Below are 26,036 nucleotides of genomic sequence, written 5' to 3'. Positions count from 1 at the left end.
AGTGATCTAATCTTTGAAATCAGTACCAATTTAACTAAACAAAAAATAAATATTAAAACCTCTTAACATATTATTCTTGCTCCATGTTACAAATCTGTGTTCATGCTCAGTGTATCCCAAGTATGTTTTTCACAAATTGTACTTACACTAACATTGGTACAGTGCTTCCAAACTGTACTGTGCCAGGTGACAGTACAGCATAGCTTATTGCCCTACTTTGTTTTGGACTAGATATTCATCCAAGCAACCAAGTAAATTAATCATCAGAGAGAAAAAGACAGGATTCAGGATAGTGATGACAATCATGAGCTTTATTGAAAAATTAAATAGCCCCCAACCACGAGTTCATATTTTATGAATTCTGTTGAAAGGCCCCAGCTGGATAATGACTTTTACTCAGCAGACTCAGACTAAAAAAAGAAGGGAGAATTAATTAGAACTAGCAAATTTTCAAATGTAGATAGCAATTTACCTAATAGGTTACACACTCAAATATGAAAAATTTGAGAAATTTGAGACATTTTACTAATGTCAAATGCTATTGTGATCATTCAAACTACCTACAGCAAAATTATCTTTCATTTATCTTAATGATTGACTTAACAAACCTCATTAAATGAGGGTATCACATAGTAATTTTCCTTAAAATTTGATCACGTCTTACCTTTCCAACTTCACGGCTCTTGGCTCTGAGCTTGTTGACCTGGGACTCAGCGATGTCGGCGCGCTCCTGAGCTTCCTCCATCTCATGCTGGACCTTCCTGAGTCTGGACATGTGAGTGTTGGCCTGCTCCTCCTATAAAGGAGTTGGAGTCATACTGGCTCAGTTACGAGGCTATTAATAGTGATAATATTATTAATTATTAACTCAAGAAGATGTGGCACATTATGTAATTGACTTACAGCCTCTTCAGCCTGTCTCTTGTAAGACTTGACTTTGAGCTGCAGCTTGTCCACCAGATCCTGAAGTCTGATCAGATTCTTCTTGTCCTCCTCAGTCTGTGTAGATAAAGGGTAATACAATAAGAAATAATGAAAAGGGAAATAAAAAGAACTAAAGGTAGTTTTTCAGTGGGAATTACCTGGTAGGTCAGCTCCTTCACTCTCCTCTCATATTTGCGGACACCTTTAACAGCATCAGCTCCACGTCTCTGCTCGGCTTCAACTTCAGCTTCCAGCTCACGCACCTGTGATGTGATGATAGATGATTTATCAAAATAATCAAAATACAATAATATACAATACCGATCAAAAGTCTGGACACACCTCCTCACCTCCTTTGTTTATTGTTTTTTATATTGTAGATAAATACTGAAGACATCAAAATTATGAAAGAACACATATGGAATTATATAGTAAACACATTTTTTTGAACAAACCAAAATATGTCTTATATTTTAGATTCTTCAAAGTAGCCACCTTTTGCTTTGATGACAGCATTGCACACTTTTGGCATTCTCTCAATCAGATTCATGAGGTAGTCACCTGGAATGATTTTCAGTTAACAAGTGTAGGGAGGTAGAAGAGGTAGGGTTGGTGCACAGTTCTAGACAGCGAATAGCTCTATTCAGCTACTGTTCTAATCCATATTATAGCAAGAACAACTCAACTAAGTAAAGAGAAACTACAGTCCATCATCCAGTACTTTAAGACATGAAGGTTAGTCAGTCTGGAAAATTTTAAGAAATCTGAATCTGAAAACCATCACTACTCAAACCAACACTATGATGAAACTGGCTCTCATGTGGACCACTCCAGGAAAGGAAGACCAAGAGTTACCTCTGCTGCAGATGACAAATTGCCAGCTTCCAAAACTGCAAATTAACAGCACCTTAGATTAGAGCCCACATAAAAGTTTCAGAGAGTTCAAGTAGCAGATACATCTAACATTAACTGTTCAGAGGAGACTGTGTGAATCAGGCCTTCATGGTCAAATTTCTGCAAAGAAGCCACTATTGAGGAAGAACAGCAACAAGATGAGAATAGCTTGGGCCAAGAAACACAAGGAATGTGCTCAGCACCTCTGGGAACTCCTTCAAAACTGTTGGAAAACCATTCCAGTTGACTGTCTCATGAAGCTGACTAAGAGAATGCCAAGAGTGTGCAAAGCTGTCATCAAAGCAAAAAGTGGCTACTCTGAAGAATCTAAAATGTAAAACATATTCTGGTATGTTTAACACTTACTTTATATTACTACATAATTCCATATGCGTTTATGATGTCTGTATTCAGTATTAATCTACAACTGAGAAAATAATAAAAATAAAGAAAAAACATTGAATGTGAAGGCGTGTCCAAACTTGACTGGTAGTGTACATCAGTAGATACAGTTAAATTTATTCTATCCATTGAGAGTCTGATTCATGTTAGAATACAAGCATTTGAAGTATTTTAATGCATACCCTGGACTCCAGTTTCTGGAGCTGCTTCTTGCCACCCTTCATGGCGAGGTTCTCAGCCTCATCCAGACGGTGCTGCAGGTCCTTGACTGTGACCTCCAGGTTTTTCTTCATCCTCTCCAGGTGAGCACTAGGTGTCCTGCTCCTTCTTCAGTTCCTCTGCCATCATGGCAGCCTGAAATGGTTCAAATTTAATTTGTGAATAAATGTATTATTATCAGTACATGGAGGTAAATCAAAAATAAAAATATGAAATTATATATAAATCAGCAGTGGTAAGGTTGTAAACTCACATCAGTGATGGCTTTTTTGGCCTTCTCCTCAGCATTTCTTGCTTCCTGAACGGCATCATCCACCTCACCCTGAACTTGCACAAGGTCAGCCTCCAGCTTCTTCTTGGTGTTGATAAGACTGGTGTTCTGAATGTTTCAGAGAAGTCATGTTTAATGTAATATTCAGGATATATTTTTTAATAACACAAGTTTCTTGTAAATTAATGAAAACAAACCTGAGAGTGAAGCAGTCCAACACGCTCACTAGCATCAACCAACTCCTGCTCAGCCACTTTGCGTCCTCTCTCTGTCTGCTCCAGAGCAGCTCTCAGCTCCTCAATCTCAGCCAGCATCAGACCATTTCTGCGCTCCACCATGGCAACCTGCTCCTTCATGTCCTCCTGTCCTCTGACAGCATCATCAAGGTGCAGCTGGGCATCCTGTTAACATCAGGAAAAGAAGGAGTTAACTTTTTTCCCTCTTTAACTTTTCATTGAGAAATCAAACACAGCTCAAACAGAACTCACCTTGAGCTGTCCCTGGACATTCCTCAGTTGTTTCTGGGCCTCAGCAGCCTGCCTGTTGGCATGGCTCAGCTGAATCTCCATCTCATTGAGGTCTCCCTCCATCTTCTTCTTGACTCTCAGGGCATCATTCCTGCTCCTGACTTCTGAATCAAGTGTGCTCTGCATGGAGTCAATCACCCTCTGGCTGTTCCTCTTGATCTGCTCCATCTCCTCATCCTTCTCTGCCAGCTTCCTGTCAACTTCACCTTTGACCTGGTTGAGCTCAAGCTGAACACGGAGAATCTTGGCCTCCTCATGCTCCAGTGTACCCTTTAAAATTTACAAACATACCAAATGTTACCTTTCACAGAAACAGAATAAAAGTGAATACATGGTTGTATATATGCTGTTGTATTTGATGATATAAACAGTACAATATTGCAATCATTGTTTTACCTCAGCTTCCTCCAGTGCTGACTGAATTTCAGACTTCTCAGTCTCTGCACTCTTCTTGGCTTTCTCCAGCTCATGGATAGTCTTTCCAGTCTCACCAATCTGTTCAGTCAGGTCTGAGATCTCCTCTATAGAGCAACCAAAACAATATACAATTAGACTAACTTAGACCTACCTGTGTGCAGTATATAAAGTATCCAGGAAATAGTATGTGCCAAGGTTTTTACCCTGACAAAAACTCATAACCTACCACTGCAGGTTGTAGAATTACTATAATAGTCACATTAAATATAGTATGATTGACATACGCTGCAGGTTCTTGTTCTCTCTCTTCATGGTCTCCAGGTGATCCAGAGCCTCCTCATAAGAGTTCTTCATCTTGAACAGTTCAGTGCTGAGAGAACGAGCCTCCTTCTGGGCTCCTTCCAGCTCAGCCTGGCCCTCCTCATACTTCTGCTTCCACTCTGCCAGGACCTAGATGTATATAGGTTAATTAAATATTTGTTACCAATACAGGTATGTATTCTTCTGATAAAATTGGTTTTGATTTTCAGTTTAACTGTTTACCTTATCAAAATTCCTCTGTTTCTTGTCGAGGTTGGCAGCCAGAGCATTAGCTCTCTCCACATCAATCATGAGGTCCTCAACCTCACCCTGCAGCCTCTGCTTGGTCTTCTCCAAAGAGGCACACTTGGAGTTCACAGCCTCAATGGATTCCTCAGCGTCCTGCAGGCGCTGGGCAAGCTTTTTCCTGCAATGAAGAGGAATTTGTTCTTAGTTGGACAAATGGATAGAAAAAATTATTATCAATGAAAAAATAGGAAGAACTCATGTACTTGGCCTCCTCCAGCTCCTCAGTGCGCTGGATAGCATCAGTCTCATATTTGGCTCTCCATTGAGCCACCTCACTGTTGGCCTTGGACATTCCACGCTGCAGCTCAGCCTTGGCCTCCTGCTCCTCCTCAAACTGCTCTCTGAGCAGATCACAGTCATGGCGGGCTGACTGAACAGCATGGGCCAGGGCATTCTTGGCCTGTTGAACATGACATTTTCATCTCAACAGTGAAGCAGAGAACATGATCTTTCTATTCATCATATGACTAAAATGTAACTCATAAATAGATCTAATTTAGCAATAATAGCAGTATGGATGTTTTTGCTGTGGAATATATGACTCATCTTTGATTTTTCCATTGTACTAAAATATACTGTATGCATTTTTTAATGACTACGTTTGAACAGGAGAGTTCAGTTCACCCCCTGGTTAAAACCCAATAACAAAGCATGTATACCTTCACTTCCTCTTCAATGTGCCTCTTAAGCTCCTCAATCTGCTGAGTGAAGGCCTGCTTGCCCCTGGTCAGCTGGGAAACAAGAGCTTCTTTCTCCTCAAGCTGGCGGGAGAACTCACCTGAAGGGCAATAAGACAATATATAAATGTGATATTCATCAAAATCTTTGGTTTTCATTACTTTTTTTTGACTGATGACTCACCATTCTCTGTCTGCAGTCTTGCTTTCTGTGCATTAACATCATTCAGCTGACGAACATTCTCATCATTTTTGGCTTTGAGCTCACTGAACTGGTCCTCAAGAGTTCTGCACATTTTCTCCAAGTTGCCCTGTCAACAACACAACATGTCTATTCCTCCCAAGTTTTAAGCTACTCCAAAATATATCAGTCACAGTTAATACTTCTGAGCATGACAAAAGATAAATATCTTACTTGTCAACAGACCACTCACCTTTGATTTGGCAACAGCCTCCATGTTGCTGGTGAGATCATCGATCTCCATCTTGTACTCGCTCTTCTCCTTCTCCAGCTTCTGCTTGACACGCTGGAGGTTGTCGATCTGCTCTCCCAACTCTGCAACACTGTCAGCCTGCTTCTTGCGAAGAGCTGCTGCAGTAGATTCATGCTGCAGGGTTGACTCCTCAAGGTCACGACGCAGCTTCTGGAACTCAGCCTCACGCTTCTTGTTCATCTCAATCTGAGCAGCTGTTGCTCCACCAGCTTCCTCGAGCCTCTCACTGATCTCCTCAAGCTCCCTGGAGAGGTCAGCCCTCTGCTTCTCAACTTTAGCCCGAGCAGCCCTCTCAGCCTCAATCTCTTCTTCCAGCTCCTCAATGCGAGCCTAGATTTGATGGTAGTAGCATCAAAAAGGCTTATAAACCTGAACATATTTGATTCACTTAGTCTAATATTGATGTAAAATAGCATTACCTGGAGTTCTTTGATCTTCTTCTGAAGCTGAGCGCCAAGGGACTGTTCATCTTCAATCTTGCTGAGGAGCTGGCTTATCTCAAAGTCTTTCCTTGATGAGGAGACCAAGAAAGCTTTCACTCTCATAGTTCATAATGCTGTTGGAGTGTAATATGTGAGATGCTGAAAAGAGGATTGATAACCTAAAAAAAAAAAAAAACCTACTTCTTGATTTTCTCGTCAGATTGCTGCTTGTCATTCTCCAGGTCCATTATGGATTCCTGGGCCAGTTTCAGATCTCCCTCAAGCTTCCTCTTTGCTCTCTCAAGGTCCATGCGGAGCTTCTTCTCTTGCTCCAGTGATCCCTCGAGCTACAGTATCAGAGGAAATGTAATGAGGCATTTTAAGCATTTAAATCTCAGAGTATCAATACTAATAATCATTGCTGTCAATGCAGGGAAAAATCATCAATTCAAACAACTATTCACTTACATCATCCACTTGCTGTTCCAGCTTTGTCTTGGCCTTGGTCAGAGTGTTGACTTTGTCTTCCTCTGCCTGGAGATCATCCAGTGTTTGCTGGTGGGCCTCTTGGAGGGCTTTCTTCTCTTTAGTTAACTTGGCAATGGACTCATCTTGAGATGCCATTTCTTCTGTCAGGTTTTTCACCTAACAGATGCATGCAAAGCAAATTTTAATGTCACAGAAAGTATAAATCTAAATAAAGGAATATGCATATATATACTTCTGTAAATGAACTGAACCTTGTTTTCTGTGGCATGTTTCTCTTTCTCCACTTTAGCCAGGGTGAGCTCCAAGTCATCAATATCCTTCTTCAGCTCAGAGCATTCGTCCTCCAACTTCCTCTTCTTGGCAGTCAGCTCAGCATTGATTTCCTCTTCATCCTCCAGTCTCTCAGATGTCTCTTTGAGTTTGGCCTCCATCTGGATCTTGCTCTTAATGAGACCTTCACACCTTTCCTCTGCATCAGAGAGATTCTCAACTTCCTATAGTTTGAACATACAATAGGAAAATTTAGTTGTTATTTTCATTATATATAATGGTACTGCATATACTGCATTTGGTCTACCTGTATCTCAATAGATCTGATTTGAGAGTTGAGATTCAGTCTATACAGTACTTGTACAAAACCAAATAAACTGTATGTTGTATACATCTTGTACGTACCGCAGCCACTTGCAGTTGCAGGTCATTCTTTTCCTGCAGCAGGGAAACCATCTTTTCCTCCAGTTCCTTCTTCTTGGCCAGGGCAGTAGCCAGGTCTGACACCATCTTATCATAGTTGTCCTTCATCTGTTGCAGCTCCTTCTCAGTCTCAGCACTCTTCAGAAGAGGCTTGATCTTGAAGTACAGTTTCAGCCATGGCCAATTTTTCACATTCATGAATGAACGGATGTTGTACTGGATGGAATAGATGGATTCCCTTGAAAAATAATTACAGATAATGTGTCATTTCTACTGCAATGGAATTTCATGGAATTGCTGAGGATTGAAGAAAAATACCAATGTAATTTGACAGTACAGTTCAGAGAACTGTGTGAAAATATTACCTCCTCTCCATCATCTTAACAAACTCCTTCCTCATGACATATCCTCTGCAGAGAGCCTGAGTCATGGTCACCAGCTCAGCCAGTTTCTCATCTCTCATCTCCTCCAGGGTACCCAACAGACCAGCTTTGAAGAACACCTATGTTGTTTCATTAAAATGAATAAATTAATGAATAAATAAGTAACACAAATATGCATAAACAACAAACAACAACAAAAGTGATGCAACTATGACAAGGTACCTTTGTGTGGCCAAACTTGTACTGAGTGTGGTCCACATCAATGGAGCCCAGCAGCTTCTCTGAAGCTTTCTTGTTGTCAATGAACTGTCCCTCAGGGATGACACTGGCATTCAATACTTTGTATCTACAAGAAAAAATGATGTTGTTATTTATATTAACCAAAATTTCTTGGCCTGATGTTTCTACATCATAATTACTTATACTGAAAAGTCACCTCTGCTTGAAGTCACCATAGAGGATTCTGCTGGGGAAGCCCTTTCTGCAGATTCTGATGCCCTCCAGCACACCGTTACATCTCAGCTGGTGGATGACCAAGAAGTTCTCCATAAGACCTGAGGGTTGGAATTTCATATAGTTTACAATATTTCTTTGTATCACTGTGTAACATGAAATGCAAAACGTAGGACTGTGGGCTTCTTACCTGGGGTCTTTGATTCATTGGGAATCAGGCAGCGCACAAAGTGAGGATGAGTGCTTCTCAAGTTGGTCATCAGCTTGCCCAAGTTCTCCTGTAGATCAGCAACATGAGACAACTGGTCAACATTATCTCAAGATGTATTGTTTCTTGTTTTCCAGTGATGGAACAATACATACTCTGAAAAGAGCAGAGACGGTCTGGAAGGAACCACCCTTCTTCTTACCACCCTTCTTGCCACCGCCACTAGCCTCTGTTTTTCCCCAAAAAAAATTAAGAATGCCACTGAATTATTGTCTTTGTTTTATCTATCGAAGTTTGTATCAAAATGAGTGTATGATTAAATAAATAACATAAATTGAATTAATTAAAACAAGTTTTGACTGATCAGCTTCTTACCCTCAGCCCCAGCATGGGCTACATACAGGAAGGCCAGCAGTTTGTTTGAAGCTTTCTGGTAGAGCTGAACAACTGAGTCATTCAGGGGGTCCTTGTTCTTGTCCAGCCAGCCATTGATATTGTAATCCACTGTACCAGCATAGTGAACCAGGGAGAAGTGAGCCTCTGCCTTGCCCTTTGCAGGCTTTGGCTTTTCAAAGGCCTTGGTCTTGCCAAGATGCTGGTCATGCAGCTTGTTCTTGAAAGTTGTGTCAGAGGCCTTGGGGAACATGCACTCCTCTTCAAGGATGGAGAAGATGCCCATTGGCTGAGAAGAATTTATATTTCATGTTAAGAATTCTCCTGCAGAAGCAACTATTTGCACACAAAAAAGAAATCATGTGTAGCTGAGTAGCTCCTTACCTTCTCAATCAGCTCAATGCAGGCAGCCAAGTCCATACCGAAGTCAATGAACTCCCATTCAATGCCTTCTTTCTTGTACTCCTCTTGCTCCAGGACAAACATGTGGTGGTTGAAAAACTGTTGCAGTTTCTCATTAGTGAAGTTGATGCAGAGTTGCTCCAAGCTGTTGAACTGTAATCATGGAAATGTATTCAGTTGTACTGAAAAATCACCCGTAATACAGCTCAGAATGTTTTCAGACCACTCACATCAAAGATCTCAAATCCAGCAATGTCCAGCACTCCAATGAAGAACGATCTTGGCTGCTTTGTGTCCAGCATCTCATTGATACGGACAACCATCCACAAGAACATTTTCTCATAGATCGACTTGCACAGAGCACTGACTGCGTTGTTGACCTAGAAACAAGCACATTTTTGAACTTGCTCAATGTTTAAACCAATCAGGAATATTTATAGATGTTTCATGTTTTCTCTGTTTGTGTACCTGTGGGACGGTCTGACCTTTGGTCACCATCTCATTTCCGACTTTGACTCTTGGGTAGCACAGAGCTTTCAGCATATCAGCTGAGTTCAGGCCCAAGAGGTAGGCGATTTTGTCAGCCACTGAATGGAAAGAAAGACAATGAGTGTACACAGTGATTTGAGTAGTATTTTCAAATAAGAAAACTTGCATGAGAATGGTATTATTTTGGAAATTACCCTCAGTGCCATCAGGTTCAGCCTGCTCCTCACGCTGCTTCTGCTTGAATTTCATGTTGCCATGATGCATTACAGCACCTGTCAGCTTGTAGATGCCAATTTTCTCCTCAGCACTGAAGCCCAAAATGTCAATGGCGGTCTGCATTGGACATGAAAGAAAACAATTATCACTGTGACATTTTTGTCTTGGAATTTTAATTTTGTAAATATGAATTGATACTTTACATCTGTTGCAATGAACTCCTCCACATCATTGATGCTTTTGACAGTGATTTCACCCTGACTGATCATTGGGTAGTCATAGGGGTTGGTGGTGATCAGAAGAGCCTCTGCAAAAGATTAGAAGAAATACATGAGCAAATCCATTGTTTTCACTGTCTTAATTCTACTTTTAAATTCCTATTTTCCATATTTCATCATACCCAGGAGCTCAGGCTTGTGGCCAGTCATCAGCTGATAGAAGATATGGTAGCTCCTCTCAGCAGACAACTGGAAGGTGACACGTGACTTCTCCAGCAGATCTACGTTAAACAAGTCAAGGTCAGACAACAGTAATATTGCATGTACAACATCATACAACAAACTCAAACTAAGATAACTGAACAAAATTTAGATATAACTTACATGTTTCAATATCTGCTGAGGCCAGTTTGCCAGAGGTTCCGAAATGAATTCTGATGAATTTACCCTAAACGTATCAGATTTGGGTTAGCATGATTCTTGACATGCAGCTCAAAAAGCATATTTTTATTGAGCTTATTTTTACTCACAAAACGAGAGGAGTTGTCATTCCTCACAGTCTTGGCATTACCATAGGCCTCCAGCAGAGGGTTGGCTGCAACGATTTGGTCCTCAAGGGAGCCCTGAAAGAGAACATTTGAGTTACATGAGTTGCATTTAAATTAACTTTCTTCTGATAAGATCAAAACAACCAATTTTACCTGCATCTTGCCAGGTGTTGGCTCAGCCTTCTTAGCTCCAAGTGCTGCAATTGTTGCGAAGTACTGGATGACACGCTTGGTGTTGACAGTCTTTCCTGCACCAGATTCTCCACTGTGGTAGACAGGCACAGTTTTTATGACTGAGCTCATTTATCGTAAGATTTACAGAAATTTCACAAAACAGCTTGTATTGTACTCACGTAATCAGGACGGACTGGTTCTCACGATCTGAAATGCAAACACACCGAGTTCTATTTTCATCGTTTCTTCATTAAGGGTATGTTTTGAGTTGAATTTTACCTCTCTCTATATATACACACTTTAACACTTGTGATGTGGATCTTACCTGTGAGCATGAACTGATAGGCATTGTCAGAGATGGAGAAGATGTGGGGTGGTGCCTCAATCCTCTTCTTGCCTCTGTATCCTGCCACAACTACAGCATCATACACAGGAAGCCACTTGTAGGGGTTCACGACAACGCAGAACAACCCAGAGTAGGTCTGTAAAAGTAGAGAGCATAAACACAAAGTTAACATTTAGGTACGCTCATATGCATATTTGCATACACATGTATGTAGTGTATTGTATTGTAGTGTGGTATCATATTGTGGAAACTCACATAGATCATCCATGATGCATAACGCTCTTTGAGGTTATACAACACACAAGGCTCATTGAGGTGGGTCATCATGGCCATGTCCTCAATTTTGTCAAACTTTGGAGGATTCCTTGGATGGATGTCATCCTCTTTTACGGTGTAACTCTGAATAGGAAATACAGTAAAACGTTGTTATGGAGAAATCATTTCAAATAAAAAAGTTCATCAAATGGATGTCAATGTTGTTCACAATTTTGACAATTTAAACTTATGAATGATGATTTTATGATGATAAATGAATAGTTCAGTGACTGTTTTAGCACGCTATCATTTCAAACCAATGTTGATAAAATGAAAAGGTATTTGATGGAAATAGACTAGGATTTAAAAGTAAAAATAAAGTTCACAATCACACTTACCTTTCCATTATCTCCCTCAACTGTGGCTTTGCCACCCTCTTTCTTGGTTAGTTTACCCTTGACATACATCTCATCAGGATCAACCACAAAGTAAGCTGTTTTGGCATCAAATGGAGCAGTCTGGGCTTCAATCCTCTCCTTCTCTGTCTTCCGGAGGTAGATGGCCGCTGGGCCATAGGCCTCCATCTCCGCGTCTGTGCTCATGGTGGCACTTGAGGCTGAAAAGGCGAGAGTCCATAATAGTAAACATATCAACATCTTATTGCTATGGCCTTTTTTCTATCTGATAGTGAAGATTTTATGTGTTTTTTATGGTAACATCTTTTACCTCAGCTCGTTCCAAAGAAGAATGAGTGGTGCAGTCTCTGCTGGAGTCTGACAGTGTTATAAAAAAACAATAATGAATGAGCATGAGAATGTTTATTTCATTAAAATTTTTGTTGAGGAAATTCAGTCATTTTGAGATAATCAGAGGGTGAAGGTTGTAAAAAGTTTTCAAACCTAACTAACAACTGAATGTTGTACCTTCAGTTTAAGTCATTAATGTTCAGCACTCTCCCATCCCCTCAAATTCCCTTTTACTACCAGAGACATAGTATTGTTCTAAATAATCACTTATTATGTGTTCAGACAAGATGTGCAATGGATGTCGACACAAAACTAATAAATGGTGTGTGTGTGGGGGCGGGTTTAAATAAAATATTTGTTGTTAAGTATATCAAGTGTATAAAAGTGTATTTTCCACTTAAGACTACTTTTATATGCCATGAAATTGCACCAGAATATTCCCTGAAACCAAGGTAACGCTAGCAAACAATTGCTAACAGTATGCATAGGTAATTAGCAATGCATTCAGTTTACCAACAAATCAAATAAGTGCAAAAAGGTGACAGAGATAACACTCACCTGTGTTGGAGGCTTATCACTTCATGCAGAGGCTGCAGCCTGATTTATAGAGGGTGGGAGTGTCAGATCAGCAGTAGTCTCTCTCTTAATTTGGTCATGGTCTCTGTTCATCTTGTTGCTTATTTTGCGGTAGTGACATTTATGGCAGTGATATGCAACATTCTTCAGGACACCTAAAAAAATACTGGCTGCATTATGATGTTATACCAATTGATTTGATTTGATTTGATTTGATTGCAACACTGAATGTGATCAACACTGTGAGTGTGAAAATTTAAAACATGAATTAATGCTTACACCAGGTAAGTTAAGTATGAGTTAAAGAAATAATAGATAATAGAAATAGTTGCTAAAATGCATTTACAAACACAAGTTGTCATGTTCCAACCTAATAACCAAACCAAAATAAGACTTGAGAGTCTACTTTAAGAGGCATGAATATGAAATTATTTAAAAGGAAGAAGGGGGTGCTAATATATTTCTTTTCTAGATGTTATCCCAAATAGTAACAAGCTTGCTCTACTAAATGCTCCACTACTGCCTCCAAGTGCAAGCATGGAAGTGATGGCCAAGTTGTATCATTCATGAAATGGTGGTAAATATGGTTCCAAATAATATAAAGCTTGATTTAAAGGATGTATATGTCAATAATGCCTTAAAATCTATAACATTAAGTTTCTATTATACATTTTATTTGATCTAAATTAAAACACTTTATTAATAGCAATTACATCACATTAAATGTGACATAAAATGTGTTTAAAATGCATGCTATGAGCTTGTTTTTGGAATTGCCCCCAAATGGTCTACAGTTACAGGACATTGGCACATCTCATATTTCTGTAATAAAATTATAAGTTCATTCACCTGCTATAATATTTCTGTAAAAGGACAGGACACTTGATTGAGATCAGGCTTAAAAATAAGTGGTGAGAGGTCTTAAAGTGCCCATGTAACCAGCGCAAGTATTTAGCAACACTCTTTGTAGTTTTATTATTCTCATATTCTCATATATATATATACATATATATATATATATATATATATATATAAATTAAACACTTTATTATTGTTATTATTTTGCTACTTACATGCTTATAGATCTAAGAATAGGATATATGTGATGCCAATGCTCGCTCGTAACTATATGAGTGTATGTGTGAGTATGAGACAGAGAGAGTTTAGAGATAACCAGAGCAACTATCCCACAGCTTTCATCTCTTACGGCATAGTGCTAGTTGTTAAGAATGACCTGTGATTTTATCCAGGGAGCTTGTTATGTTTGTAATAGGACAGAGAATTCATATATGTTCTCTTTTGCTATTTGATAGTGGGGTTTTTGCTATGAAAACAAATCCACTTTGATGAATTGATGGTGTTCATTTATTTTGCTGCTTATATGCTGTGGACATGTTTAGCTTTTCACTGTATATTCCCTTCAGGAGGATACAAAAGTGATGTGAAATACAAGTACCCCTCACTGAAATCCCTCAGGGCTAGAGGATGCAGGGTCATCAAAAACTTGAGTGGAGACCCTACTTCTGCTCCAAGATTCCAAGTCAAGATTTAATTTCTTCCGTGAGACATGGTGCAGAGATTGTATAATTTGGCAACCTGTATCAATTTGTCGCCTGTGAGTTCCAAATATGGCATTGGATAAATACAGAACAGGCCTGAGTTTTTTCGAAAACTGTAATCTCCCACAAGCTATTACAGCATGGCTAATGGCCCTACTTTGTTATGCACTAGATATTTTTCTGGGCAATTAAATAAATTAATCACCAGAAAGAAAATGACAGGACTCAGGATAGTGATGACAGTCATCAGCTTTATTGAAACATTAAATAGCCCCCAGCCACTGGTTCATATTTTATGAACTCTGTTGAAAGACCCCAGCTGGATGATGACTCTTACTCAGCAGACTCAGACTAAGAAAAGAGGGGAAAAGCAATTAGCAATAGCAAATTTTCAAATTTAGATATCAGTTTACTTAATATTACTGATGTACACAACAGGAGTGAAAGTACACAACATCAAATCATTTTACTGTCTTCTAATGTCAACATAGTACTCTGATACTGTGGTCATCCAAACAACCTACAGCAAAGTTACCCTTCATTTATCTTATTGATTGACTTAAATAATCTCAGTCTCACATAGTGATTTTCCTTAAAATTTGATCACGTCTTACCTTTCCAACTTCACGGCTCTTGGCTCTGAGCTTGTTGACCTGGGACTCAGCGATGTCGGCGCGCTCCTGAGCTTCCTCCATCTCATGCTGGACCTTCCTGAGTCTGGACATGTGAGTGTTGGCCTGCTCCTCCTATAAAGGGGTTGGAGTCATACTGGCTCAGTTACGAGGCTATTAATAGTGATAATATTATTAATTATTAACTCAAGAAGATGTGGCACATTATGTAATTGACTTACAGCCTCTTCAGCCTGTCTCTTGTAAGACTTGACTTTGAGCTGCAGCTTGTCCACCAGATCCTGAAGTCTGATCAGATTCTTCTTGTCCTCCTCAGTCTGTGTAGATAAAGGGTAATACAATAAGAAATAATGAAAAGGGAAGTAAAGAGAAATAAAGGTAGTTTTTCAGTGGGAATTACCTGGTAGGTCAGCTCCTTCACTCTCCTCTCATATTTGCGGACACCTTTAACAGCATCAGCTCCACGTCTCTGCTCGGCTTCCACTTCAGTCTCCAGCTCACGCACCTGTGATGTGATGATAGATGATTTATCAAAATAATCAAAATATGGTGATATACATCAGGAGAAACCTGATGAAAGTCTGATACATACCCTGGACTCCAGTTTCTGGAGCTGCTTCTTGCCACCCTTCATGGCGAGGTTCTCAGCCTCATCCAGACGGTGCTGCAGGTCCTTGACTGTGACCTCCAGGTTCTTCTTCATCCTCTCCAGGTGAGCACTGGTGTCCTGCTCCTTCTTCAGTTCCTCTGCCATCATGGCAGCCTGAAATGGTTCACATTTAATTTGTGAATAAATTTATTATTATTGGTGCATGGAGGTATATCAAAAATAAAAATATGAAATTATATATAAATCAGCAGTGGTAAGGTTGTAAACTCACATCAGTGATGGCTTTTTTGGCCTTCTCCTCAGCATTTCTTGCTTCCTGAACAGCATCATCCACCTCACCCTGAACTTGCACAAGGTCAGCCTCCAGCTTCTTCTTGGTGTTTATGAGACTAGTGTTCTGAATGTTTCAGAAAAAATATGTTTAGTATAATCTAATTGTAATGTATTTCCAAGAACACTAGTTTATTGTGAATGAATGGAAACAAACCTGAGAGTGAAGCAGTCCAACACGCTCACTAGCATCAACCAACTCCTGCTCAGCCACTTTGCGTCCTCTCTCTGTCTGCTCCAGAGCAGCTCTCAGCTCCTCAATCTCAGCCAGCATCAGACCATTTCTGCGCTCCACCATGGCAACCTGCTCCTTCATGTCCTCCTGTCCTCTGAGAGCATCATCAAGGTGCAGTTGGGCATCCTGTTAACATCAGGAAAAGAAGGAGTTAACTTTTTTCCCTCTTTAACTTTTCACTGAGAAATCAAACACAGACTCAAACAGAACATCACCTTGAGCTGTCCCTGGACATTCCTCAGTTGTTTCTGGGCCTCAGCAGCCTGCCTGTTGGCATGGCTCAGCTGAATCTCCATCTCATTGAGGTCTCCCTCCATCTTCTTCTTGACTCTCAGGGCATCATTCCTGCTCCTGACTTCTGAATCAAGTGTGCTCTGCATGGAGTCAATCACCCTCTGGCTGTTCCTCTTGATCTGCTCCATCTCCTCATCCTTCTCTGCCAGCTTCCTGTCAACTTCACCTTTGACCTGGTTGAGCTCAAGCTGAATACGGAGAATCTTGGCCTCCTCATGCTCCAGTGTACCCTTTAAAATTCACAAACATACCAAATGTTACCTTTCACAGAAACAGAATAAAAGTGAATACATGGTTGTATACATGCTGTTGTATTTGATGATATAAGCAGTACAATATTGCAATCATTGTTTTACCTCAGCTTCCTCCAGTGCTGACTGAATTTCAGACTTCTCAGTCTCCACAGTCTTCTTGGCTTTCTCCAGCTCATGGATAGTCTTTCCAGTCTCACCAATCTGTTCAGTCAGGTCTGAGATCTCCTCTATAGGAAAAGCAATAAAAAACAGAACACATTACACTTGTAGGAGCTGGTATGTAATCAGTATTATTTTCACTTACAGTAAAAATAAAAGTTAACATACGCTGCAGGTTCTTGTTCTCTCTCTTCATGGTCTCCAGGTGATCCAGAGCCTCCTCATAAGAGTTCTTCATCTTGAACAGTTCAGTGCTGAGAGAACGAGCCTCCTTCTGGGCTCCTTCCAGCTCAGCCTGGCTTTCCTCATACTTCTGCTTCCACTCTGCCAGGACCTAGATGTATATAGGTTAATTAAATATTTGTTACCAATACAGGTATGTATTCTTCTGATAAAATTGGTTTTGATTTTCAGTTTAACTGTTTACCTTATCAAAGTTCCTCTGTTTCTTGTCGAGGTTGGCAGCCAGAGCATTAGCTCTCTCCACATCAATCATGAGGTCCTCAACCTCACCCTGCAGCCTCTGCTTGGTCTTCTCCAAAGAGGCACACTTGGAGTTCACAGCCTCAATGGATTCCTCAGCGTCCTGCAGGCGCTGGGCAAGCTTTTTCCTGCAATGAAGAGGAATTTGTTCTTAGTTGGACAAATGGATAGAAAAAATTATTATCAATGAAAAAATAGGAAGAACTCATGTACTTGGCCTCCTCAAGCTCCTCAGTGCGCTGGATAGCATCAGTCTCATATTTGGTTCTCCACTGAGCCACCTCACTGTTGGCCTTGGACATTCCACGCTGCAGCTCAGCCTTGGCCTCCTGCTCCTCCTCAAACTGCTCTCTGAGCAGATCACAGTCATGGCGGGCTGACTGAACAGCATGGGCCAGTGCATTCTTGGCCTGTTGAACATGACAAAACATTTTTAATAACCAAAGAAGCAATAATACATCATATTGTATTATGAAAAGTTTCTTGGTATTTCTCTCAAGATGTTTTTTCAGTACTATTTTATTTTATTATGTATTTTATGGAGAGAATGGTTATTGTAATACCTTCACTTCCTCTTCAATGTGCCTCTTAAGCTCCTCAATCTGCTGAGTGAAGGCCTGTTTGCCCCTGGTCAGCTGGGAAACGAGAGCTTCTTTCTCCTCAAGCTGGCGGGAGAACTCACCTGAAGGGCAATATATATAAGTTTATAAGACCTTATTAACCTCCCCCACACAGACCAGACCAGTTTTTACAGGTGACTCACCATTCTCTGTCTGCAGTCTTGCTTTCTGTGCATTAACATCATTCAGCTGGCGAACATTCTCATCATTTTTGGCTTTGAGCTCACTGAACTGGTCCTCAAGAGTTCTGCACATTTTCTCCAAGTTGCCCTGTCAACAACACAACATATATGTTGTCTTTTCCTCCCAAATTTAGAGCTATTGTAGTATTTATTAGTTACACTTCATATTCTGAACATAATAAAAGGCAAATCCCTAAATTATCAACAAACAACTCACCTTTGATTTAGCAACAGCCTCCATGTTGCTGGTGAGATCATCGATCTCCATCTTGTACTCGCTCTTCTCCTTCTCCAGCTTCTGCTTGACACGCTGGAGGTTGTCGATCTGCTCTCCCAACTCTGCAACACTGTCAGCCTGCTTCTTGCGAAGAGCTGCTGCAGTAGTTTCATGCTGCAGGGTTGACTCCTCAAGGTCACGACGCAGCTTCTGGAACTCAGCCTCACGCTTCTTGTTCATCTCAATCTGAGCAGCTGTTGCTCCACCAGCTTCCTCAAGCCTCTCACTGATCTCCTCAAGCTCCCTGGAGAGGTCAGCCCTCTGCTTCTCAACCTTAGCCCGAGCAGACCTCTCAGCCTCAATCTCCTCTTCCAGCTCCTCAATGCGAGCCTAGATTTGATGGTAGTAGCATCAAAAATGCTTATTGACTTGAAAACATTGCAGTCAGTCAAAAACAGTCTATATATTATACTATATATATAGTATAATAAATAATAAAATGTTACCTGGAGTTCCTTGATCTTTTTCTGAAGCTGAGCACCAAGGGACTGTTCATCCTCAATCTTGCTGAGGAGCTGGCTTATCTCAAAGTCTTTCCTTGATGAGACCAAGAAAGCTTTCACTGTCATAGTTCATAATGCTGCGGACTGTAATATGTGAGATGCTGAAAAGAGGATTGATAACCTAAAATAAACAAAAACCTACTTCTTGATTTTCTCGTCAGATTGCTGCTTGTCATTCTCCAGGTCCATTATGGATTCCTGGGCCAGTTTCAGATCTCCCTCAAGCTTCCTCTTTGCTCTCTCAAGGTCCATGCGAAGCTTCTTCTCTTGCTCCAGTGATCCCTCAAGCTATAAAGTAACAGTTCTTAATTAAAAATTGATTTAAAGCAGATTTAAAGCAGATATCAATACAATAATCATTCCTGATATTGCAGGGCAAAAGCACCAAGTCAAACAACTATTCACTTACATCATCCACTTGCTGTTCCAGCTTTGTCTTGGCCTTGGTCAGAGTGTTGACTTTGTCTTCCTCTGCCTGGAGATCATCCAGTGTTTGCTGGTGGGCCTCTTGGAGGGCTTTCTTCTCCTTAGTTAACTTGGCAATGGACTCATCTTGAGATGCCATTTCTTCTGTCAGGTTTTTCACCTAACAGATGCATGCAAAGCAAATTTTAATGTCACAGAAAGTATAAATCTAAATAAAGGAATATGCATATATATACTTCTGTAAATGAACTGAACCTTGTTTTCTGTGGCATGTTTCTCTTTCTCCACTTTAGCCAGGGTGAGCTCCAAGTCATCAATGTCCTTCTTCAGCTCAGAGCATTCGTCCTCCAACTTCCTCTTCTTGGCAGTCAGCTCAGCATTGATTTCCTCTTCATCCTCCAGTCTCTCAGATGTCTCTTTGAGTTTGGCCTCCATCTGGATCTTGCTCTTAATGAGACCTTCACATCTTTCCTCTGCATCAGAGAGATTCTCAACTTCCTATAGTAAAATTTGAGAACACAATTGTGAAATATACTTGTTATTTTATTTGTTAAAGATTTTATTATACATTTCTAAATGCTATTCATTTTGTTCATGTACAACTTTGCTATAGGACATAAACAATAAGACAAAGATGAAATAGATATTTGATTATAGTATGTACACAATGCATATGCTGCATTTGGTTTACCTGTATCTCCATAAATCTGATTTATGTGTATGAATTGTTATTGAGTCTAAATAACTAAATAAGTCATTTACAGTACTAAATTAGTACAAAATCAAAGGAAGTATATGTGTATACTATATATATGTTATAGTTTACATACCGCAGCCACTTGCAGTTGCAGGTCATTCTTTTCCTGCAGCAGGGAAACCATCTTTTCCTCCAGTTCCTTCTTCTTGGCCAGGGCAGTAGCCAGGTCTGTCTGCATCTTATCATAATTGTCCTTCATCTGTTGCAGCTCCTTCTCAGTCTCAGCACTCTTCAGAAGAGGCTTGATCTTGAAGTACAATTTCAGCCATGGCCAATTTTTCACATTCATGAATGAACGGATGTTGTACTGGATGGAATAGATGGATTCCCTTGAAAAATAATTACAGATAATGTGTCATTTCTGCTGCAATGGAATTTCATGGAATTGCTGAGGATTGAAGAAAAATACCAATGTAATTTGACAGTACAGTTCAGAGAACTGTGTGAAAATATTACCTCCTCTCCATCATCTTAACAAACTCCTTCCTCATGACATATCCTCTGCAGAGAGCCTGAGTCATGGTCACCAGCTCAGCCAGTTTCTCATCTCTCATCTCCTCCAGGGTACCCAACAGACCAGCTTTGAAGAACACCTATGTTGTTTCATTAAAATGAATAAATTAATGAATAAATAAGTAACACAAATATGCATAAACAACAAACAACAACAAAAGTGATGCAACTATGACAAGGTACCTTTGTGTGGCCAAACTTGTACTGAGTGTGGTCCACATCAATGGAGCCCAGCAGCTTCTCTGAAGCTTTCTTGTTGTCAATGAACTGTCCCTCAGGGATGACACTGGCATTCAATACTTTGTATCTACAAGAAAAAATGATGTTGTTATTTATATTAACCAAAATGTCTTGGCCTGATGTTTCTACATCATAATTACTTATACTGAAAAGTCACCTCTGCTTGAAGTCACCATAGAGGATTCTGCTGGGGAAGCCCTTTCTGCAGATTCTGATGCCCTCCAGCACACCGTTACATCTCAGCTGGTGGATGACCAAGAAGTTCTCCATAAGACCTGAGGGTTGGAATTTCATATAGTTTACAATATTTCTTTGTATCACTGTGTAACATGAAATGCAAAACATAGGACTGTAAGCTTCTTACCTGGGGTCTTTGATTCATTGGGAATCAGGCAGCGCACAAAGTGAGGATGAGTGCTTCTCAAGTTGGTCATCAGCTTGCCCAAGTTCTCCTGTAGATCAGCAACATGAGACAACTGGTCAACATTATCTCAAGATGTATTGTTTCTTGTTTTCCAGTGATGGAACAATACATACTCTGAAAAGAGCAGAGACGGTCTGGAAGGAACCACCCTTCTTCTTACCACCCTTCTTGCCACCGCCACTAGCCTCTGTTTTTCCCCAAAAAAATTAAGAATGCCACTGAATTATTGTCTTTGTTTTATCTATCGAAGTTTGTATCAAAATGAGTGTATGATTAAATAAATAACATAAATTGAATTAATTAAAACAAGTTTTGACTGATCAGCTTCTTACCCTCAGCCCCAGCATGGGCTACATACAGGAAGGACAGCAGTTTGTTTGAAGATTTCTGGTAGAGCTGAACAACTGAGTCATTCAGGGGGTCCTTGTTCTTGTCCAGCCAGCCATTGATATTGTAATCCACTGTACCAGCATAGTGAACCAGAGAGAAGTGAGCCTCAGCCTTGCCCTTTCCAGGCTTTGGCTTCTCAAAGGCCTTGCTCTTGCCAAGATGCTGGTCATGCAGCTTGTTCTTGAAAGTTGTGTCAGAGGCCTTGGGGAACATGCACTCCTCTTCAAGGATGGAGAAGATGCCCATTGGCTGAAGAGAAATATTGTATATTAAAAAGGAATTAACAACTAAGCAGATAGCCAGGAAATGGAAATTCATTTCTACATGACAAGTAGTATTACCTTCTCAATCAGCTCAATGCAGGCAGCCAAGTCCATACCGAAGTCAATGAACTCCCATTCAATGCCTTCTTTCTTGTACTCCTCTTGCTCCAGGACAAACATGTGGTGGTTGAAAAACTGTTGCAGTTTCTCGTTGGTGAAGTTGATGCAGAGTTGCTCCAAGCTGTTGAACTGTAATCATGGAAAGGTGTTCAATTTCACAGCCAGATTGTATAGATCTTTTAAACTGCACTGAAATTCTCCAGACCACTCACATCAAAGATCTCAAATCCAGCAATGTCCAGCACTCCAATGAAGTATGATCTTGGCTGCTTTGTGTCCAGCATCTCATTGATACGGACAACCATCCACAAGAACATTTTCTCATAGATCGACTTGCACAGAGCACTGACTGCGTTGTTGACCTAGAAACAAGGGCACATTTTTGAACTTGCTCGATGTTTAAACCAGTCAGGGATATTTATAGATGTTTCATGTTTCCTCCATTTGTGTACCTGTGGGACGGTCTGACCTTTGGTCACCATCTCATTTCCGACTTTGACTCTTGGGTAGCACAGAGCTTTCAGCATATCAGCTGAGTTCAGGCCCAAGAGGTAGGCGATTTTGTCAGCCACTAATGGAAAGAAAGACAATGAGTGTACACAGTGATTTGAGTAGTATTTTCAAATCAGAAAACTTGCATGAGAATGGTATTATTTTGGAAATTACCCTCAGTGCCATCAGGTTCAGCCTGCTCCTCACGCTGCTTCTGCTTGAATTTCATGTTGCCATGATGCATTACAGCACCTGTCAGCTTGTAGATGCCAATTTTCTCCTCAGCACTGAAGCCCAAAATGTCAATGGCGGTCTGCATTGGACATGAAAGAAAACAATTATCACTGTGACATTTTTGTCTTGGAATTTTAATTTTGTAAATATGAATTGATACTTTACATCTGTTGCAATGAACTCCTCCACATCATTGATGCTTTTGACAGTGATTTCACCCTGACTGATCATTGGGTAGTCATAGGGGTTGGTGGTGATCAGAAGAGCCTCTGCAAAAGATTGGAAGAAATACATGAGCAAATCCATTGTTTTCACTGTCTTAATTCTACTTTTAAATTCCTATTTTCCATATTTCATCATACCCAGGAGCTCAGGCTTGTGGCCAGTCATCAGCTGATAGAAGATATGGTAGCTCCTCTCAGCAGACAACTGGAAGGTGACACGTGACTTCTCCAGCAGATCTACGTTAAACAAGTCAAGGTCAGACAACAGTAATATTGCATGTACAACATCATACAACAAACTCAAACTAAGATAACTGAACAAAATTTAGATATAACTTACATGTTTCAATATCAGCTGAGGCCAGTTTGCCAGTGGTTCCGAAGTGAATTCTGATGAATTTACCCTAAACGTATCAGATTTGGGTTAGCATGATTCTTGACATGCAGCTCAAAAAGCATATTTTTTTAGCTTATTTTTACTCACAAAACGAGAGGAGTTGTCATTCCTGATCGTCTTGGCATTACCATAGGCCTCCAGCAGAGGGTTGGCTGCAATGATTTGATCTTCCAGTGAACCCTACAAAAAGATATTAGAAAATATTTTTGTACATTTTTCAAAATCCATAAACAGATAATTCCCTGTTTTGTTGTTTTTGTTTTTTTTTTCTATTTTACCTGCATCTTGCCAGGTGTTGGCTCAGCCTTCTTGGCTCCAGTCATTGCAATTGTTGCAAAGTACTGAATGACACGCTTGGTGTTGACAGTCTTTCCAGCACCGGATTCTCCACTGGAGTAGAAGAGAATCATATTTTGAGTTTTTTATGTTTACCTCTTCATATCTGTAAATTTCCTATAATGTATTCTGTTCTTTGTATGTTACTCACGTGATAAGGATAGACTGGTTCTCACGATCTGAAATTAATGAATACAGCAAATAACATTAAATGTAGTCATAATAGAGGCATATTTAATGTCATCTGCTATGTCTCTTTTAGTGTGTCATGTAAAGATAAGTTTGCATCTTCTTAAACTATATCTTACCAGTGAGCATGAACTGATAGGCATTGTCAGAGATGGAGAAGATGTGGGGTGGTGCCTCAATCCTCTTCTTGCCTCTGTATGCTACAACAACCTGGGCATCATACACAGGAAGCCACTTGTAGGGGTTCACAACAACACAGAACAAGCCAGAGTAGGTCTGTAAAAGAGAAGAAAGTACACTCTAAAAGCCAGTTCTTCTACATTTGAGTAGTAGCTATGAGAAAAGAGAAAAGGAATGAAAAAGTTTGTTTATTGATGATTTATATGTTAAACACTTACATAGATCATCCATGATGCATAACGCTCTTTGAGGTTATACAACACACAAGGTTCATTGAGGTGGGTCATCATGGCCATGTCCTCAATTTTGTCAAACTTTGGAGGATTCATGGGATGGATGTCATCCTCTTTTACAGTGACCGTCTGAATAAGAAATACAAAAATGTGTTCAGTTAGGATATAATTCAAATAATCTTTTATAGGATGGATACTATCCTATTTCCCTGTTTCAAGAATTTCAACTAAAGCGATCATTCACCTTTCCTGTAGTAGTCTCAACTGTGGCTTTGCCACCCTCTTTCTTGGTTAGTTTTCCCTTGAGGTACATCTCATCAGGATCAACCACAAAGTAAGCTGTTTTGGCATCAAATGGTGTGTTTTGTGCCTCAATCCTCTCTCTCTCTGGCTTCCGGAGGTAGACGGCCGCCGGGCCATAGGCCTCCATCTCTGCGTCTGTGCTCATGGTGGCACTTTAGATGTGACTGAAAAGGTGAGAGTCAGAGTCCATGTCAAATGATTTTAAAAGAATTTGTATTTGAAGTATTATGAAGGTTGTGTTATTGCAGATATGTCTTACCTCAGTATATCCTGAGTGGTACTGATGTGTTGTTGTCCAAGGTTGCTTTTAAAGAAAGATTGAGATGATCATTGCAGAAATCACAAAAAACCTTCATGCTCAATAAGCTTTTATAGTTAACTCAGTCATATGAGTATGTACAACACTATGAGGACTGTTTTTATAGCCTCAGCAGTGTATCCAAACTGTTTTGATTGTTCAAAGAATAGAAAATCACAGACTGACTTAAATGCTTCTCTACATTAGCTATTATGAATAGTTCTAAAATGTATTTAAACATCTTTGTAAATAACATCTTTGATTAATGATATTATCCCTTAAAGATTACTTGACATGAAAAACGGTGTCACATGAAATTAATGTAATATCAAGTAAAAGCAAATTAGGTGAGTATAAACACACACAAAGCACTAACCTGTGTGGGATGCCAGTCAGTTCTCAGAGGAGTCTGAAGCTACTGCTTATATAGAGACTGGAACTGCCTGGTCAGCAGCAGCCAGCCACTCGATTTGGTCAAGCATCCCTGTCATCTTAAGACCTGTCTTGTGACATTGCAGTTTTAGTAAGCTTTTTTGTGTCAAAGATATAACATTGCTTAACTGTTAAAATAGAAATAAAATGAGAAAACTGAAAAATGTTAAATTACTCAAGCAAAGTAGGATCAGATTTTTTTTGTAACATTTTAATGAGACTAAAAATGAAAATAAGCTATAGAAGAGTTTTAAACTGCATTATTGCATGGGGGACTACATTTCTGTATATCATACATTCCATATATATATATATATATCATACATTGTGTATGATATACAATAAGATGAAAACACATTTTATTCGACAAATAAGTATTTTAATAATCTGTTGAGGGAGTTGTGCCTTGACTTGCTTTTTTGAACTCAGATACAGTTAAATGTCATTGGTATTGAGTGTCAGAGCTTGTCCACATTGCAGATTTTTGAAATACAGTAAAACTGAGTATCAAGGCAATTTTTCTTGACAACCACCAATATCAGTAAAATAGCATTTAGCATTGTAACCTTAAATCCCTCACACACCAAACATTAATTTTGAAGAGAATGTCATGTAATATCAGTAATATATCATGCTATGTGTTTTATAGAGAAGCATTGGATTTAACTTTATTCTGCTCATAAAACGTAAGAGTGATGGTTATGTCCAAAGTATGTCCCAAAATAGATGCTGCACATAACATGCCCAGGTTTTTGAATGACTGAGTTGCTCTGATAAAAAATTTACACATATAAATTTAGATCCTGACTTACTTGAGAGGGATTTCATCATTTTATAATGAGATGTTGTCTCTACTTACCCTTGCAATTAAACTTGGTGATAGCCAGGAATGGAACTTAATTTTGGAGGAGCACCCAAGTGGTGCTGGTATATGGTTGCAGGACATTGGCACATCTCATATTCCTCTTATAAAATTGAGTGTAAGGCCCTTTCCATGTTCAA

The 26,036-nt window shown here is 39.8% G+C and overlaps 1 protein-coding gene, 1 long non-coding RNA gene and 1 pseudogene across 3 annotated transcripts; 1 reads left to right on the top strand and 2 right to left on the bottom strand.

Annotated features, from left to right (window-relative positions):
• Positions 1–290: 290 nt before the first annotated feature.
• Positions 291–11,977, bottom strand: LOC108902632 (myosin heavy chain, fast skeletal muscle-like; annotated as a pseudogene). The gene is made up of 40 exons (XR_001964122.2): positions 11,850–11,977; positions 11,522–11,739; positions 11,124–11,267; positions 10,848–11,004; positions 10,702–10,729; positions 10,502–10,613; positions 10,331–10,423; positions 10,185–10,248; positions 9,983–10,081; positions 9,786–9,889; positions 9,561–9,699; positions 9,346–9,464; positions 9,108–9,257; positions 8,860–9,030; positions 8,458–8,764; positions 8,238–8,311; positions 8,065–8,152; positions 7,858–7,975; positions 7,644–7,767; positions 7,404–7,540; positions 7,021–7,276; positions 6,597–6,839; positions 6,325–6,501; positions 6,058–6,203; positions 5,854–5,944; positions 5,375–5,764; positions 5,125–5,251; positions 4,923–5,041; positions 4,467–4,663; positions 4,198–4,381; positions 3,939–4,104; positions 3,634–3,758; positions 3,199–3,507; positions 2,908–3,111; positions 2,693–2,818; positions 2,403–2,574; positions 1,083–1,187; positions 904–999; positions 665–796; positions 291–410 (listed from the first exon to the last, which is right to left on the bottom strand). The product of XR_001964122.2 is annotated as a myosin heavy chain, fast skeletal muscle-like (transcript).
• LOC127142990 (uncharacterized) lies at positions 5,421–18,303 on the top strand. Its single transcript, XR_007814155.1, has 2 exons — positions 5,421–5,569; positions 18,216–18,303. It is a non-coding gene; the product is annotated as an uncharacterized LOC127142990 (long non-coding RNA).
• Positions 14,236–25,002, bottom strand: LOC108902633 (myosin heavy chain, fast skeletal muscle). Its single transcript, XM_018704569.2, has 41 exons — positions 24,979–25,002; positions 24,564–24,608; positions 24,246–24,468; positions 23,987–24,130; positions 23,708–23,864; positions 23,551–23,578; positions 23,342–23,453; positions 23,151–23,243; positions 23,007–23,070; positions 22,805–22,903; positions 22,608–22,711; positions 22,383–22,521; positions 22,169–22,287; positions 21,929–22,078; positions 21,675–21,845; positions 21,276–21,582; positions 21,057–21,130; positions 20,884–20,971; positions 20,677–20,794; positions 20,463–20,586; positions 20,223–20,359; positions 19,840–20,095; positions 19,265–19,507; positions 18,993–19,169; positions 18,726–18,871; positions 18,527–18,617; positions 18,021–18,410; positions 17,765–17,891; positions 17,565–17,683; positions 17,215–17,411; positions 16,946–17,129; positions 16,687–16,852; positions 16,462–16,586; positions 16,027–16,335; positions 15,734–15,937; positions 15,518–15,643; positions 15,229–15,399; positions 15,037–15,141; positions 14,858–14,953; positions 14,619–14,750; positions 14,236–14,355 (listed from the first exon to the last, which is right to left on the bottom strand). The coding sequence occupies exons 3-41, from the start codon at positions 24,447–24,449 to the stop codon at positions 14,338–14,340; spliced, it is 5,814 nt and encodes a 1,937-aa protein (XP_018560085.1). The 5' UTR covers positions 24,450–24,468; positions 24,564–24,608; positions 24,979–25,002; the 3' UTR covers positions 14,236–14,337.
• Positions 25,003–26,036: the final 1,034 nt, after the last annotated feature.

Source organism: Lates calcarifer, linkage group LG11 (assembly GCF_001640805.2).
Source record: "Lates calcarifer isolate ASB-BC8 linkage group LG11, TLL_Latcal_v3, whole genome shotgun sequence".
NCBI classification, from domain to species: domain Eukaryota; kingdom Metazoa; phylum Chordata; class Actinopteri; family Centropomidae; genus Lates; species Lates calcarifer.
Note: the sequence above shows the minus strand (reverse complement) of the source record. Positions and strands in the feature narration are given on the sequence as shown.

Coding starts and splice junctions, on each gene's coding strand:
- LOC108902633 (XM_018704569.2), bottom strand. CDS start 24,449: ATGAGCACAGACGCAGAGATGGAGGCCTATGGCCCGGCGGCCGTCTAC. Junction 23,579..23,707: donor CTATCAGTTCATGCTCACTG/GTAAGATATAGT, acceptor CATTAATTTCAG/ATCGTGAGAACCAGTCTATC. Junction 21,131..21,275: donor AGCCCATGCTGGGGCTGAGG/GTAAGAAGCTGA, acceptor GGGGAAAAACAG/AGGCTAGTGGCGGTGGCAAG.